The sequence below is a fragment of the Vigna radiata genome, chromosome 9 (genome assembly GCF_000741045.1).
Source record: "Vigna radiata var. radiata cultivar VC1973A chromosome 9, Vradiata_ver6, whole genome shotgun sequence".
NCBI classification, from domain to species: Eukaryota; Viridiplantae; Streptophyta; class Magnoliopsida; order Fabales; family Fabaceae; genus Vigna; species Vigna radiata.
In genome coordinates, this window is record NC_028359.1 from 390,755 (window position 1) to 408,617 (window position 17,863).

General features: G+C 35.7%; 3 protein-coding genes across 6 annotated transcripts; 2 read left to right on the top strand and 1 right to left on the bottom strand.

The window, feature by feature from the left end:
- Window positions 1-766: 766 nt before the first annotated feature.
- LOC106773955 (V-type proton ATPase catalytic subunit A) lies at window positions 767-6,193 on the bottom strand (the record flags this gene model as incomplete). Its single annotated transcript, NM_001317312.1, is given in 20 exon segments — window positions 767-1,297; window positions 1,380-1,468; window positions 1,638-1,716; window positions 1,812-1,909; window positions 2,120-2,224; window positions 2,344-2,430; window positions 2,600-2,794; window positions 2,886-2,992; window positions 3,281-3,413; window positions 3,497-3,559; window positions 3,791-3,892; window positions 3,977-4,048; window positions 4,158-4,214; window positions 4,478-4,579; window positions 4,671-4,708; window positions 4,819-4,930; window positions 5,064-5,120; window positions 5,200-5,255; window positions 5,373-5,499; window positions 6,045-6,193. Coding segments are annotated over 20 exon segments (1,872 nt in total). The 3' UTR covers window positions 767-1,182.
- A 592-nt stretch (window positions 6,194-6,785) lies between these two features.
- On the top strand, window positions 6,786-10,485 carry LOC106773956 (26S proteasome regulatory subunit 8 homolog A). Its single transcript, XM_014660724.2, has 9 exons — window positions 6,786-6,981; window positions 7,073-7,170; window positions 7,595-7,819; window positions 7,989-8,051; window positions 8,153-8,316; window positions 8,915-9,071; window positions 9,263-9,361; window positions 9,472-9,582; window positions 10,136-10,485. Exons 1-9 carry the CDS (start codon window positions 6,786-6,788, stop codon window positions 10,274-10,276), a joined length of 1,254 nt encoding a protein of 417 aa, XP_014516210.1. The 3' UTR covers window positions 10,277-10,485.
- Window positions 10,486-11,629: 1,144 nt separating this feature from the next.
- Window positions 11,630-17,077, top strand: LOC106773958 (probable plastid-lipid-associated protein 10, chloroplastic). 4 transcript variants are annotated; one of them, XM_014660728.2, is made up of 10 exons: window positions 11,632-11,781; window positions 11,859-12,019; window positions 12,129-12,377; window positions 12,553-12,648; window positions 13,338-13,418; window positions 13,891-13,977; window positions 14,251-14,306; window positions 14,399-15,963; window positions 16,044-16,180; window positions 16,642-17,077. In XM_014660728.2, the coding sequence occupies exons 2-8, from the start codon at window positions 11,879-11,881 to the stop codon at window positions 14,511-14,513; spliced, it is 825 nt and encodes a 274-aa protein (XP_014516214.1). In that variant the 5' UTR covers window positions 11,632-11,781; window positions 11,859-11,878; the 3' UTR covers window positions 14,514-15,963; window positions 16,044-16,180; window positions 16,642-17,077. The 4 variants fall into 4 exon arrangements, with proteins under 4 accessions (XP_014516211.1, XP_014516212.1, XP_014516213.1 ...); XM_014660725.2 differs by having other exon boundaries at window positions 11,630-12,019; XM_014660726.2 differs by having other exon boundaries at window positions 11,630-12,019; window positions 16,668-17,077.
- The last annotated feature ends 786 nt before the right edge of the window (window positions 17,078-17,863 follow it).

Consider the following 17,863-nt stretch of genomic DNA (forward strand, 5'->3'; position numbering starts at 1 on the left):
AGAAATAAAAGGAACGGATAGAACAATGCTTTCTGGTTGTTACTCACTTGAGAGTATCAATGATATGTCATTGTTGTGTTGAAGTGGTTTCGAGGTTGAGAATGAAGAGCTAAGTACTTGTAAATATAGCGAAGTTTAATTGGGTTTTAGTAGTAAAGTAATAATATTGTGACAAGAGAATACGTGCATATGGGCGTTAAAAGTTAAAACATATGAATTGTTACTTTATTTTAAATATTTAAAAGATATATTTTAAATTTAATTTAATTTTAAAAAATTAATTAATAAAATAAATTTATTTATATATTATAAGATGTAGAACTTTTTTAACATCTTTTATATTAAACTTTATATTTATATTTTAATAAGTAATCCGATAATATCTAATAACAGGAAACAATAAATGTAAGACTTGTTTGGAATTAGGGTTGATATTATATTATCAGATCTATAGATGCTTTTTCAATTAACATTTGTGGTTTTTTAAGCAAAAGATCCAATGTTCAAATTCTTTGGAGTCTTTTCCTTTGATTATGTATGATGATAACCAATGTTTATAATAAGTAGATCGTTTAATTAATAAACTCCATATCATGACCATTGACAATTGTTATGCAATATCATGATGTAATCCTTAGTTAATTCATAATTTGTCGTTCCTAATAACATATGCCTAAAACGTAACCATCTTGGTTCCAGAATGTGTCGCTAATGTTCGGAGTAAGAAAAGACGTTCGTTTAAATATATTATTAGTATCTCTAAATTTGAGAAGCAAAATAATTCGAATAAATAATCATTGCTACAAAAAGTTCATCTATGAAATACAGGATTCAACATGATCCACATCCCCCAAAAATTCCAACCCTGTGAATCCAGAATCCACATGCCCTCAGGCATTTAATGTTCTAAAATAACTTTATTCTCCTAAATACATTGAAAGAGCAACGTTTCGTTTCTTATTCTTCAATAAACAAACTGGGGATGACTTAAAACACATGATTACAGCTACACATGAAACTAGATCAAAAGCCAAACCAGCACCAAGAAAGGAAATAAATGTGATATGAATGAATCAAACAGTGAAATACGAGAACGCTGGGGACGTTGCAACCTGGTATGCTAGATTGCCTCTTAAATAGGATTAACACAATATTTGCGCAAACTACCGACATCATCTTCGTTCATCGGGTTTCATCCTCAAGGTTGCGGAAACCAGTAGATAGGTCCTCGTGTAACTTCTGAAATTTGGCGACCAAAGCAGCTTCACCTTCTGCCGGATCCTCAAATTTCTGAGACCTGTAATGACAACACATCAATAGAATAAGAGCTACTTAATATGTCAAAATAAGTCATCATGTGTAGCAGTACAACTACTCACACTAATCGGTAGAAGAGATCTCCCACACGATGCTTGATGAGGGAGTAAGTTATCTTCTGACCATCTGAACCAGCTCCCCTCTCTACTGCCTGCACATGTTAGCCAGCCTAGATTAAATTTCTAAACTTTGAACGCGATTTAGCCATCTTAACTGAAATTTCTTCAGGCTTAACTGAAATCTGTCTTTATGTTTACATGGATTTTTTTTATAATATAAACAAAACTAAACCATTGTCGGACTCCTTAGACCATCCATACCTGATTGGCCAAATTGTAGAAATGGATAATGTTACGCATCATCCAAACAGACTTGTAGAAGGGACAGAATTTGTCATATCTGTCATAGCCACACAAAAGGTCGCAACATAAGAACAGCAAATAAAAGATAATATAATACATACTAAAGAAGTAACCAATTACAAAGAAACTTACGGTGTAAAGGCATTTTGAGCAAGATAATCCTCTCTCAAAAGCTTTGCAGTTTCCAAGGTGATCTTATCTCCTTCAGCTAAAGCATCCTTGCCCACAAGCTGGAGTAAAGCGCAGGAAATAAATTATCCAGTTCTAGAACAAAAGGGCATACATCCTAACAAATTTTCTGAACTACAAACACCATAGTTTAATAGCAGTCAGTGCTCCACTCATCAGATTATGCATCACATTGATACCCAAGTTTTGACTACATCCTAAGCACGGATGTAACAAACAATCAACATAATAGAACCAACAAAAAAACACACCTGGACAATTTCATTCAGGTCATCTTCTCTTTGCAGAACTTCACGAGCTTTAGTCCTAATGTTTATAAAATCTGGATCAAATTGTTCGTAAAAGGATTCGAGAGCCTATAGATACCAAAAAGTAATTATTAATTGAAAATTTAAGGAACAAAGACACGAAATATATGCATACAGGTGTACACAGCAGGAGAATGAGTTACTAAGTAACCAACTTCAGGACATACCGTTGAGTATTTTGAATAAGAAATAAGCCAGTTCACCGAAGGAAAGTGCTTCCTCTGAGCAAGCTTTTTGTCCAAACCCCAGAAAACCTGTCAATCAGCAAATATCAACTTATACAATGAATTGGAAGTCATTGAAGGATAGGTAACTAGATGGGTATTCATAGTGATATATTGGCAGACATTAGTGAAAACAACCTGAAGCTTATTACTGAGTTACAGTTACCCCTTTCAACCATATTCGAAGGTATAGTTTTACCTGAACTATGCTGAGAGTTGCAGATGTCACAGGATCTGAGAAGTCACCTCCAGGTGGTGAAACAGCACCAACAATTGTTACACTACCGGTACGTTCAGGGCCTCCAAGACATTTTACTTTCCCAGCACGTTCATAGAAAGAGGCTAAACGAGCAGCAAGATAAGCAGGATATCCACTGTCTGCAGGCATCTCTGCCTGTGAAAGACAACAATATCATCAAATACACTGACCAAGGTCCATTCCTCATGTTTTAATCGTAATTGTATATAAATGGTCTAGTTTATACCAGTCGTCCAGAAATTTCACGCAATGCTTCTGCCCATCTAGATGTAGAATCAGCCATCATACTGACATTGTAACCCATATCTCTAAAATACTCAGCTAATGTGATTCCTGCAATTAAATAAAAAATGCAGTACAGAGGTCAAACTAGTCCATTATAAGGGAAAATATAACAACAATAAAGCCAAATGAAAATGAACCAATATGCAGAATATTTGTGACAAGCACAGATCTACAACATAGTTTATTTCAGAGCAGTGGCTGAGATATGCAACTGAAGTGAAATCCTACAAGACTTTCACAAGCCAAATAAATTATACTAGGCAATTCGAGAGAATTAGTATATATTAATTCTCAACAATAAATGGATGTTCTAGAGTTTAAGAGCTACAAAGTCACCTGTATAAATTGAAGCTTCACGAGCAGCCACAGGCATGTTTGAAGTGTTAGCCACCAGTGTTGTACGCTTCATGACAGATTCTTCCCGACCATCAGGTAATGTCATTGTAAGTTGGGGAAAATCCATGAGGACCTGAACAATTACTCAATCAGTTTGCGAACTGCAAAATAAGAAACACAGTATTTTGATACAGGTAACTGAAAAAAAAAAGATACCTCTGCCATTTCATTTCCACGTTCCCCACAACCAACGTAAACAACAGCATCAGAATTGGAATACTGCCAAAAAGGGGGAAAGAAATAATTAGACAATATTTACAAATAAAAAACCTTTATGTCTTAATGGGGGTGTATTAGGTCGAGAGTTAACCCAAGCACAACAATACAGTTTCACCTCAGTGACTATTTCATGAGTTTTAATCTCAATTCGAACTCCTTGCATATGGCTGCATACACCCCCAACCCTCCCAAAATTGCTCCAAAAAGCTAGTTATGGTGTATTAAGTTTACCTTAGAAAGAGCCTGACTGATGACTGTTTTCCCACAGCCAAAAGCTCCAGGTATGGCACAAGTCCCACCAAGAACTGAGGGGAAAAGGGCATCAAGAACACGCTGCACAAAACAGAAGTCATTAGGCATGAAAATTATCAAAATTATTACATCATGGATAAGACAATTGATAACAACCGAGTTTACCTGACCAGTAAGAAGAGGAGTATCAGCCGCAAGTTTTGATGCAACAGGCCTTGGGGTACGTACAGGCCAGGTCTGAAAATGGGTAAAGTACAAAAAAAGGAAGTTTTAATGTAGGATATTGATAGGGAAGAACAATACTTCAATTAAGTTACTACAATCAACAGAATAAATGGTTAAAAACCTGAAGCATGGTGAATTTCTTCTTGACACCTTGAAACTCAAGTTCCAATACAGTATCCTGAAAATAATGGAAGGATTAAAATCATAGATTGCAGAGAATATGAGAAGCAACTGAATGCGAGAATAGAAGTTTTGAAGAAGCATGTAAGTTTGGCAATTCTGCCATCATCAGGAAAATATGAAGAAAAGAGAAAGAGAGGCCGTGAATATCTCCAAAAAATGTCAGAAAAGAAATAATTGACTAAAACATTACCATCTCACAGAAAAAAAAAGCACAATACATTAAAGTAAAGGAGTTAAAAAAAACAAAAAAGAACTAACCGTTATAGAATATTGGCCAGGGGGTGCAATGTAGGTAATCTTTCCCATGGCATCAGGAGGCAGTGCAATATGGTGTTGCATTAGAGTGTTCTCAAAAACAGTCTGCAATGATAATAATTCACAAGATTTAGAAAAAATAGATGCACAAAACAGGAACAACTTGCAAACCAACCTAAAGGCAACAGAAACATACAGCATATAAATCTCCACCAGTTAATAGGTCACCTTCACCTGTCATCAGTGAACCAGGTAGAATATCAGAAAAAAAATGGTCCATTTAATAGTTCTGTTCAGTATAGAAATTAATAATAAAAAGAAAAATAATTTTATTTCTTCGGTACCAATTTTCTTAGGCTGAAATTCCCAAAGTGTATCTTTGTCAAGTGCTGGAACAGACACACCCCGAGGAATATAGACATCGCCAGATCTTTTAGCAATAGTTTTCAAAGGCCTCTGTCACAATAAAGAAACATTTAAGTTAGAAAGAACACGCAAAAAAAAGGAAAACGTAAACCATTAATTGGTCAAAATATAGCAATTGAAGTGAGATAATCCTTAAATGTTTTGCTTAGGGGAAAAAGCACACCTGAATTCCATCAAAAATATTCCCCAATATTCCAGGCCCCAACTCCACGGACAAGGGCTGTTATGAAAAATACTGCTTATCAGCTGAAGTTCGCAGTAAGAATTTAAACATAAGAAAAAGGTATACGGAATCTAACCTTGTGTGTCCGTAACACTGGATCATTAACCATCAAACCAGCAGTTTCCTCATAAACTAAAATTGCAGAGAACCAAAGAGGTTTTCATTAAACACTGACAAAAGGCAACATAACGATAAAAAGAAGAAAATGCGGCGGCATCTTCAACGAAGTATGCAGTTTCATAATTGCACCTTGGATGGTAGCAGAATCCCCTTCGAGACGAATGATTTCTCCAATGAGATTATCACGGCCAACACGCACCAGTTCATACATAGCAGCCCCAGCCATGCCATCTGCAACCACGACTGGTCCCGATACCTGTTTCCATTGGGAAAACAAAATTTAGCATCCATTGCCCCTGCGTTGAACTTCCAGAGGCCAAATAAAAAATATTAAGGAGAATGAAGAGTTATTAACACGTGGTCATAAGTGGATCACATCCTCCTAACATCAAGGAATTATGATAACAGCATAGAAAGACGGAAAAATTGTAGAATGTATGGTTAAACGGTAAAAAAAATAAGAAAGGAAGAAGTTAAAAGAAGAGAAAAAGTTAGATCGGGTAGTAATTGAAGAGATTGAAGATGCAAAGGAACGGTTGTAGAAGAAAACGGTGATATAATCAGAAATAAGTAATAGAGCGAAGGTGTGAAATTGCAGTGGTGCACTGAACCGCGATCGAGCATGGAGTGAAGGCGGAGATCAACACGCAAAGCGAATAAAATGAGAACACAGTAGGCGATTGGGTTTGGATCGGATGGTGGCAACGTAGATGGCAGCGAGGAATTGATAAACGAAGGGAAGTGAACGAAGATCACAAAAAAGGGTTAGGAATTGAGAAGTGGAGAAAAGAAGGAACGAACCTTGCGAACGTAACCGTATTCACTCTCCTTCTCGGAGTCTTCGAAGGTGGTCAAGCGAGCTCCATAAACGGCGGGCATTTTGAGATCGGAGATGAGTTTGAAGATCCGATGCGAGAAACGATCAAAACCCTAAAGATTGGAGAGAAGTGAAGGAAACTGCGTGAGATTGGGAATGTGAGAGAGTGAAGAAGATGAAGATGACGAAGATGACAGTGATGTATGTATGTGGTTTGTTTTATTTGATCTGCTGCGGAGATGCTCACACTATCGCACCACGTATGCTCTTTCCTTCCTCCCACGTCGCTCCTGTCCGCACATTACTTTTCACTCATTCTCTTTCTTTTCAATCAATCAATTAATTAATAAATGCTAAATAATGAATTATTTTCCCAGATTGGATTTGACCTTTATGTCCTTAGTTTATATCAGCTCAATGGGCCCAAAACAGTGGATATTGGGTTAACACGGGCCTTTTTTGGTGACAAGAAATATTGTTGGGCCATAGAGCCATGAAAAGCAGGAGGGCCCAATAGAAGAATGTGAGTGAGATTGGTTATAGTGTTCGGCAAGGCAAGTAGCAGTACTTCAATCGGTTTGTTTTTGGTATTTTCTTTGTACAGACCGACATAAGCGGGGAAGAGAGAAGAGAAGAGAAGAAGAGAGAGGATCAGGAAGGCGGTTGTTTGGGTTTTGCGCTGATTTTCATCGCCGAAAGGCAGAGAGAGATCTATCTTTGTATCTATGGCTCTTGCGGGAGTTGAAGTGAAGCATGTGGAAGGTGTGCCGGAGGAGAATTGCTCCGCCAAGCCCACCAAGCAGGGCGAGGGTCTCCGCCACTACTATTCTCTCAACATCCACGAGCATCAGCTCCTTCTCCGTCAAAAGACGCATAACCTCAACCGTCTTGAGGCTCAGCGTAACGAGCTCAATTCCAGAGGTCCGCTAACCCTAACCCTAGCCCTACTTTATTCTTTCGGTTTCCCTTATCCAATTCTATTCATCTTTCCTTTTCATTTCAATTCCGACAGTGAGGATGCTACGCGAAGAGTTGCAGCTTCTTCAGGAGCCCGGCTCCTATGTCGGTGAAGTTGTCAAAGTGATGGGCAAGAACAAAGTCCTTGTCAAGGTCACATCCTCATTTATCTCTTTTTCTTTCATTTTCGTCATCTTTCTTTAGCACTCTCCAATTATATTTATAAATATGTATCTCATTTTGGTGTATGAGTGTACACTTATATACTATTTTGCTAATTCTTTTATAGATCTATGTTTATATTTATGATCTCCTGCTTTTCAACTCTACAGCATTTGCCTCTGCTTGGTTGCAAACTTTTTCTATCCTTAAGTATCGCTGACTGTTGTTGGATTATTTAAAGCAATGTTTAGTTCTGAAAAGATGTATCAAACGACACTGCATCATTTATTTTCATCTGTTAGTCACAAACGTTTGACTTCGTCAGATGGTTGGTACTGCATGTTTATTTGTGAAATTAGTAAAAAGCGGGATCAGAACCAAGATAAAGTGCTGATTTTCCTTTACTTTTCCTCAGGTCCACCCAGAAGGAAAATATGTTGTCGACATTGACAAAAATATTGACATTACAAAGATCACTCCATCCACTAGAGTTGCACTTCGCAATGATAGCTATGTTCTTCATTTAGTTCTGCCGAGTAAAGTTGATCCCTTGGTCAATCTGATGAAAGTTGAGAAAGTTCCTGATTCTACGTATGACATGATTGGTGGTTTAGACCAGCAAATCAAAGAAATCAAAGAGGTACACTGCATAAACCTTTTCTTCAATTTTATTAGCATTTAATGTTCATAATCTCTCACGGGTAGGACCTGATATTTCTATCAATCCATCTGTGTTTGTCCGTGCATCATTTGTGTTATTTTCTGTATGGACATATTTTTGGGCCTCATGTGTGTGGTTAATTATGTAGGTTATCGAGCTACCAATTAAGCATCCTGAGCTCTTTGAGAGTCTTGGAATTGCACAACCAAAGGTAGTCTCTCAATTTGCTGTTGATGTTAAATTTTATGTCATTGAATCAGCAAACTTTGAATGTTAATTTTCTATTTGCTGAATCTCTTGAACACATCACAGGGTGTCCTGCTGTATGGGCCACCTGGTACAGGAAAAACGTTGTTGGCTAGGGCAGTGGCGCATCATACTGACTGTACGTTCATAAGGGTTTCTGGTTCTGAATTGGTTCAGAAATACATTGGAGAAGGTTCTAGAATGGTCAGGGAACTTTTCGTTATGGCCAGGTTTGTACTCATTGTTTAGGTTCCTCTGTTCATCTTATCTGTTTATACCAATGTAAAAAGGATAAAAACAAGAGAAATGCTAGCAGTAGACTCTCTCTCTAATTGATTGAAAAACCCAAAAAAATAAAAATTCTGGGGTTTCCCAATCATTTGATGAGCCTCTCTTGGTTTTGTAGCTTTCAATAAACTCTAACTAATGTGGCAGTGTGTGTATCTAGCATTCTTCTAAAATTGAAGTCTCATTGGCTTTATGACTGTTAGTTGGGGATAGTTTTAAGAGGGGATCGGTTAACTCGACCCAGAGCAAAGATTGAAGCATAGTTTCTTAGGTTTTGATTGTCAAATTTGGTCTTAGATGCATACAATGTATCAGGTGCCGATGGGATTCAGGTGCCGATGGGATTCGGTTCGAGTATTGTCTTTTTTACAATTTCCACTAATAAGAGCATTTGTAAAGGGAAGGAAGGACATTTTTATTCTCCTTAAGAAGTTACGCTTAACACTTTTTATTCATAAACTTTCATTTTTGTTATTTGCAGACTTGCCTAATCGGTTTTCATATGTAAATATTATAATGCAACTCTTGTCTTCTTGACAGGGAACATGCTCCATCAATTATCTTCATGGACGAAATTGACAGCATTGGATCTGCTCGGATGGAATCTGGAAGTGGCAATGGTGATAGTGAGGTACAACGTACTATGCTGGAACTTCTCAACCAGTTGGATGGATTTGAAGCTTCAAATAAGATCAAGGTAATGGGGGGCTGTATCTGTTATACTGTACTATTAAGGGAAAATGGGGAATTTTAAAGCTCTGATGTCCACTGTTATAAATAGAAACTTGAACCAGTTGAAATATCAAATATTATTTACTGTACTTAATGGTTTTGAGATAACTTCACAATTCTTTGTGGAGGTTCTGAAGATAATTTTTCAAATTGTAGGTTTTGATGGCAACAAATAGGATTGATATCTTGGATCAAGCTCTCCTTAGACCTGGACGGATTGATAGGAAGATTGAATTTCCTAACCCTAATGAAGAGGTGTTCATTTTTGCCTTCATCTTACTTGTTAATATATTTGTAATGGGATAAAAGGTGCACCTGGTGCATTCATAACTAATATTCCTGAAAATAACTATTTGTTTGTGCAGTCTCGGCTGGATATTTTGAAAATCCATTCAAGGAGAATGAATTTAATGCGTGGCATTGATTTAAAGAAGATTGCTGAGAAGATGAATGGAGCATCTGGTGCTGAACTTAAGGTATTTTGTTCATTTGCATTTTTCCCCATCTGCTATATGTCCTTCTTGAAGCAATTTGTGATGGTGTTGCTGATCTCATATATTTATTGAAATGGTGGGTGTCTTCATATATAATTTTTTCTTTTCTTCACGTAAACATATACATAAGTATACATGTTACGTTCTTTATGCAAAAAACCCTACAGAATCCATTATACAGGATGCTTAACCTTGTATACATAGTTGAGATATTTGACATGGATTGGTATTACACAGGATGCTTAGCCTTGTATATAGTAGTGAGATTTTATTACGATTTGAAAAGAGAACCCATTATAATATCCAAAAAAATCAGCAATGTTGCTAGAATTGATGACGAAATAAAACAAGTAAGCCTGAATGTTATGTTTTTGTTACAGAATGTGAAACGAAATCTGTCATAAATCATAACAGTGATGAATTTAAGTATATATAATAACGCACAGAGCAATTTAGTTTCAGTGCTTAAATCAATTAATTATTTCAGTATCTGAGCCTGACTCTGACTGATACTGAAATTATGTCTCGTATGCAGGCTGTATGCACTGAAGCCGGTATGTTTGCTTTGAGGGAGAGGAGGGTACACGTGACTCAGGAGGATTTTGAGATGGCTGTGGCCAAGGTGATGAAAAAGGAGACTGAAAAAAATATGTCATTGCGGAAGTTGTGGAAGTGATTTTTATTTTATGTTTATGGTGCACTTGTGAAGTCAGTCGGACAACAAAATCACCTTAGGGTTTCAATGTACGGTGGCATTGGTTTTTCTTTTGATTTAAGTTTACCATGTTATGTACCAAATCATGATTCTTTCCTGTTGAGTTTCTTCATTGTGTCTTCGAACTGCACACAACATTTATAGAGTATTTTACAAAAATTCTGATTAAAGACCACTATGTAGTCTAAACCAGTGAAAATAACTGATATATTAATAAATTTGATAATGAAGATCGTATAATTTTAAGTTTTATACCATTATTTAAATATAATTTTTTTAAGATAATTATTATGAAAGTTAATAAATTTGTTATATAATAAGTTATAATTAGTAACGATATATTTTTATGGTTCCTTCCTACACAGGTTTGCTCTTCTAATAATTTTTTTAACTAATATTAATTTATAAAATTCAAATTAATGAAACTTAAATGTAATATTATTTTGGAAATTTTAAATTAATTTAGTTGTAAATTTTTACTAATTGATTAAAATGATTTTAAAGATTAATTTGTTAATTTTGAGGAAGATTATATTTTGTTGTTAAGAGCACAGTGGTTGAAGATAAGGGTATCACTGTTTGATGACTCTAAATCAAGTTTTTTATTGGTATTATCTCCGTTATAGTTTAATTTCTTTTCATGTTTGTTTCTCATATGGGATACTATGTATATTTAATGTGTTCGTCTATTTTAAATATAACGATTTATTGTTTATTAAATTTTTATTATTATTTTAAAATTAATTTTTGGAATGTAAAGAATAACTTATGTGATTTTTAAGAATTAGTTATTTTCTCTATAGTTCTTTCTATAACATAAGAAACTTAAATACGTTTTAAGGCCAAATTACATATAGAATCAATGATATAAGGCAAAATTTATATTCACTAAAAGTATGGTTTGGACTCTTTCTCAGAAACGTTATATATATGAAAATTGGATAATACATCATAACTGTTTTATTTTTTATCATTATATATATATATATATATATATATATATATATATTGTATAATTCTAAATTTTTTCCATCACTTTAGGTTTAAGCAAATTATATGTCCCTCAAATATTTTTCACGAAATTATTTTATTTTCCTTTCTCAGTAAACATATTTTAATTATTTTGATTATTTTTTGGCGTGTGTGATTCTGGGACCGTGAGTCTCATTTGCATTTTTGTTAGTTTGAATGGCCAAAATTAATAATTACAGAATTTTAGCAACCTATTTACTCATTCTAGGATATTAACATAAAATGAATAATCACTCTCTCAAATTATACCATTATAAGAAAAGGAAAATACTAATAATAGATAAAACATCACGAATAATTTGAATAAAAATTTACTGTGTTGGGTGTAATGTATCATCCATCTTATCTCTCAGATTTCTGAGTTGATGCATAAATGAGAGTGGATGTGGTAGCCAAGGAGAAGCAGCCACTCAATTAACAAAAACAAGGGAAAGGTAATGAATCTAATTCATTCTTCATTCGGCTATGGATTCTTTCTGTGTTGTGTCATGTTGTGTGAAACATAGTATAGGTTGTCCTGTTTCTGCTGCAATGGAGCTGGCTTTTCATTCAGCCTTGTACCCACCGTCTCTGTCTTCCACTTTCACAACCAGAAGACCTAATTTCAATTCCCGGCTTTTGATTTTGAACAAACCTTTCACTGTTAGGAACTTCTCCTTGCCTTCTGCTCTGGTTCGTCTTACTCACTCTTCCTTTCCACCGGTTAAGTTTACCATGGCATGGCAAGGCATTACAAGCCACTTTTTTGTTTGTTTCTTTTTCTTTTTGGGTTTATTTTAAGGCATATGATTCTGAATTAGAGAGCAAAAAGCATCTACTTCTGACCTCTGTCCAAGACACGCAAAGGGGTCTCTTAACAACTCCTGATCAACGCTCCTCTATTGAGGAAGCTCTGGTGAATGTGGAAGGCCGTAACATGGGTCACCCGATCAATCTGGCTAAGTTGGATGGAACATGGCGCCTCCAGTACACTTCTGCCCCCGATGTTCTCATTCTTCTCCAAGCTGCTGCTACACTTCCTTTCTTTCAAGTACATGCCAATGCACTTTCAATTTCACCATCTCAAATCTATTGTCTATGCTTTCTTTATTCAACTTATCTTTAAACTCACCATTCTGTAATTAATGCAAGGTTTAGAGGCAAAGATGAATCTCTAACACCCTGCTTACCTTTTTGTTGCTTCATTTGCTTTCATGTTGAGATAGGTTGGACAGATCTTTCAAAAATTTGAATGTCGTGATCAATCTGATGGAGGTATTATCCGCAATGTTGTTCGTTGGAGTATTCCAAATTTGTTAGAGGTGAAACAATGCCTTCTTTTACTTTCTTCTGTCCTGTTTTCTGCTAGGGAGGCTGAAACTTCATAATACATGTCAAAGTCCTAAAGTTCAGTGTTCCGCTACTGGATTGTGACTTTTGTTTTTACAAGCATCACACTTCGGTAGTCAATTATTTACTTCCTTTCTATTTCTATAATATTATGAAGAGATTATATTAAACTCAGTTGGATATTGAATATGTTCTGTTGGAATTCTGGGTGGAAATACAAACTGTCTTTTTTATTTCTGTCACTTATATTTTCTTTTATCTAATTGAAATTTTTACTGTCTACTCCTTGAAGATGCATTGCATAAAGGATTGCTTTTAATGAGAGATGAGTATACTTACATCCTAGGTGAAAAGGAAAAATTAAAATTAAAATTGGATAAGAGCATTTGGACTTCCCCTTTGTTTTTTCTCGTTCTCTTTGAACATGAGTTATACTTATGGTTTTAACCGTTGCTGCAATAGGCCCAATGGATAAGTTCAGGATCTATGTTTTGGTTGAAAACTCTATATTTTACAGTGTTTCTTTTATAGGATTTGTTCAAATGTGAAGCTCTCTTGCTAATTTGTTGGAAAAATGAAATTAGACGAAATACTTGAGCTTGAGCTTTGGTACTCTCTCCATGAACTCAAAATTAATAAGTTCTTGTCCTTCTTCATATAGGAACAAGAAGGTGCTACACTGCTTGTATCCGCCAAGTTTAATGTAGTATCTGTCCGTAATATCTACCTTCAGTTTCAAGAGGTAATAATTTTCACTGCTTGTATCCACCAAGTTTAATTTTGTATGTGCCCGTGATATATACCTTCAGTTTCAAGAGGTAATCATTTTCACTTTCTTGAGCATTCTTTATACTACAGTTGAGGTGCAATATCTGTCTAAATAGATGCTGGGTTTTTTAGAACATACATAATTTCTCTTCTACTAACTGGTTTGAAACTTACGGAATGATCATCCACATTTAACCTCAGTTTTGGTTTTCATTTTAAGTTATAATATTTTTTCCGTGTTCTATTTCTGAATTTTATCATGCGGTTTGAGTCAGTATTTATTTCTAAAGAAAGGAAAGAGTTCAATGAAAATGCCAGTCTATTTCTGAACTAAGATAAAGAAAGGCTACTTACTATTGGTATTTGGGTATGAATATAATGTTTTTTCTTTAATTGGTCTGATGTTGTTATAATATTGGTCGAAATATGCAATTTATACCTGGCAGATCACAGTTCAAGATATAAACATTAGTGAAGAGCTGCAGGCTGTTATAGCTCCAGCAATACTACCTCGATCTTTTATAAGTCTTCAGGTAAGTCAACCTTAGGTTATGGTTGTATTTGGATGTTAATTTTAATGTGGCTATTCATGGCATAGGATGTGGATATCATTACCGGTAACTTATGTCACAAAGTCTGTTCTTTGCTCCAATCTTTGGTGTCATACTTTATGGGAATAATCCAATATGATTGTGATCTGCATGAGAACTAGTGCATAAGTTAAAATTGTTTGCTAACATATTTTGTTTATACAGTGAGACAGACATTGTTTATAGGTTATACATAATTGTGCCTTTCTCCTGCAGATTTTGCAATTTCTCCGCACTTTCAAAGCTCAAATCCCTGTGAGAGATCCAGGAAGGTATGCCATACGGACTACTTTATTGAAATACTGTTTTTTTTTCCTTTTTTTTTTTTGATAAAAACACATATGATGAATATTTTTAATTGTAGGGAATCGGTGGGAGGACTATACTACCTCAGTTATTTGGATGATAATATGCTTTTGGGTCGTGCAGTTGGCGGAGGGGGAGTATTTGTTTTTACCAGAGCGCAATCTCTGTACTGATGAGCATTGGGAAGTTCTCAAAACTTATACTGTTTGCGGGCCATAACACTCAATGACCTTTTGGGGATGGAAGTGGAATCGTTTAGAGCGATAGATTGACCAGAGTCATATAGTACAGAAGGAGTTCTGGCTACTAAAGAAGGCTATTATATCCAGTTGTTGTGTTGACTTTATTTGAACTTCTTTTTCTTTGTGTATATTTGCACTGTTTCTACTGAATTCGTTATATATTGGCAAAGTAAGATGGTGAGTGTTAGTTGTAGAATTGGAGATGTTAATATACGTTATACAACTTCTGGGAAGAGGATAATGAGCCTGATCCTGCTATGTACTGTGCAGGAGTCTTGTAATCTTTTTACGCTGCATGAGATGGATAGTATTATATTGGCAAAGTCAGATGGTGAAAAAGTGGAAATGTTAATATAAGTTGTACAATTTGTGGGAAGATAAGGAGCCCTATCCTGCATAAGATGGATAGTATTATATCTTGTTAGTTTTATCTGTTATTATCTTCTCAAGTTTATTTGTAAATTCTAGGTAGTAATATCTATAGATCATGGTTGGTATGTCATGGGGACCCGAAAATAAAAAGAATTGTATTAGTTGTTGGGACTACTGAGTGTGTACGTGTATCAATCAGATTGGTAGCTGATAGCTTTTCAAATTCCAATTACGCATTTGAACAAGTCAATGAAAGCATCATTTAAACAAAAATTGTAAACAAAACATAAATCAGACAGAGAAATGATTTCATCACCATGGGCCCCAGTTAGCCCTCCTAACTATTACCCTTGTAGAGTATGATTAGGCCTGCAAACGGCCAACGGAATAGGGAAGAAGGAGATGGGCACGAATATGGGAACCCATTCTGTCCATTCGCTTGAATTTGTGGTGGATTAAATAATAGAATAGTAGAGTGCTTGTGTTATCAGTTTGGGGTCTGACTGATTGAAAAAAAGAGCGACGGCGTGAAAAGTTGAACTGATGGAAGAAGGGGATGAGGGAAGGGAGCAGAATAAGAGGGATGAAGAAGAAGAAGAAGAGGTAAGTGAGATTGGGAAGGTTCCTGATGATGTGTTGATAGAGATATTGGTGAGAGGGGGAATAGGAGAGTGGGAGCAGATAGCATGCGTTAATAAGCACTGGGCCAATCTTCTCAGTTCTCACTGTGAATGCTTCTGGCAAGCTGCACTTTCCTATCATTATCCACTCATGGCAGTCCCTTCTCTCCCTCTCCCATGGCCAGGCCCCATTCCTCTACCCAACAACTCCAAGACCAGATTCACGGCTTTATACATTACTCAACGCATCTTTGCTTCCCATCCTCACAATTTGCAACTACACCATCACTTTCACGAGATCGTGGGCCACACTTATCTCTTCTTGAAACACCAACTTCAACTTTTCATTATGCCTCCCCACAGTGGAATTCTTCATGGAACCATCATTGGTATGTGCTAATCACACTTCACTCTTCTTCTTCATACTTGTTCTATCTTTTCGTCACATCTTGATTCTTCTATTTATCAGATCAGTTCATTGCCTGCGGCAAGTCCCGAGACATCGCCCACCAACTTGCTTCTCGGATTTGGCTTGCTGTTCTCGACAATTTGGACGACAACCACCACTCATTTTCCATGCTTAAACGCCTTGCCCATGAAGGGGATGTAAGTCTCTCTGTCTTTCTCTCTGTTGCTCTGATGAAAAAAAAAAATTTACTGATTGGCAGAAGATGGAACCAACCAACACATGCTTTTCTTTTCTTTTCACTCAAACCTAACTTGTTTTTTCTTCATGAATTCCTTACTGATGTAATATAATTAACTTCTTGTTCATTTCCCCTTCAAATGTTTTCTGCAACACATGTTTCTACACTTCTCCACATCTGTTATGTTCACCTTGCAACTTAACTTGGTTACCCATTTGGAATTTCCATCTTATCTCATGCTTATACCACTCAAATGTACAGCGTGATTGTACATGTCATCATATAAATTGAAATCAAAGGTATTCTATTTCAAATGTGTATGTTCTCTTGCTGGCTATTTGTTAGGTAATTCACCAGTCATTAGTTTTTTCAACTGTTATGGTCATTCCTTTGAATCGTTTTAGTTGTTATTCTGAGCAGGTTTTTCTTCCATTCCCTTATACCAGATCATTAGAAGTACAGTGGAGGGTGTTTGAGAAGCTTTTTACTGATTTTCGTGATTGCTTCAACCAATCAGATTATTATGATATGTTGGCATGTGCCAAAAGCAGGTTTCAGCATATACCATCTTCTTGGTTAGGTTACTAGCAGATACCAATGAACCTGACCTTTCTGCGGATAAAATGGTGCCTTTTTCATTTAGGAAAAAAAATATTTATCTATACCTTATCTCTAGAATGAACCAGCTCTGAAATCCCAATTTATCACTCAAACGCTTTTGCTCCCATATTATTTTTTTCTTGGTGCATCCTTCGATTGCAAAGGTGATGTACTATTATATTTAGAATTTAATTTAAATGTGCTATTGGAGTAAACAAATTTTCTAACATATCTAATGATTTATAGTAATTGGAACTCTTGAGTTGTTTGCTTCTTCAAATCTTTAGTTTTCTGGGTGAGAAACTTTTGTTGAACTAACATTGCATATTGGGAATTTAGCTTTAAAAGAACCTTCTTTAGTAATTGAGGTTATGATATATTGCATTTCATAATAACTTCTCATGGTGATATGCATAAAGTTAGCCACTTCATCAGAAGTTTGATTCATAACGTAATCACCATGTTTGTATGGCTTGACACATTTTAAAAACAGGCTTGTTTGAATAAACTCATTGACGTCATGTGTAAGGTAACTCTTAGGCAAAACCTTTTACATCTCTCAAGCATCATATAGGAATTAAGATGCTCCTTGATGAAATATGGAAATGATAATTTTAGATTGTGAAGACTCTAATGTGGAAATTATTGGAGTCTTGCAGTAGCTGTTTTACTATCTATTTGTCACTTGATGCATTTTTACTGTGTTACAAATCCCTAGAAAATCTCCAATAGGAACATAAGGGTTTCATGATCAAGTCTCGTGAATTGCTGTTGCGTCAGATATCCCAACAAAGCGGGATTTGGTCTCTGTTTCTACATCCAAGAGTGTGTGCTAAACAAAGTTTGAAATAGATTGTCCATTTCCTGCATAATAATCTGCAAGGGTCCTCTGTTGCTGTGTGAGAAGAGTTGTTGTTGGTGTTTCTTGTGTTCCTCCATTGTTATATAGATTTTCCATCACTTTAAAATCTTAGTAAAGTCTAGCCAAGAGAAGATCGATCAATGTAAAAGTGGAAAAGAAATCGAATTAAAAAAAAAAGGA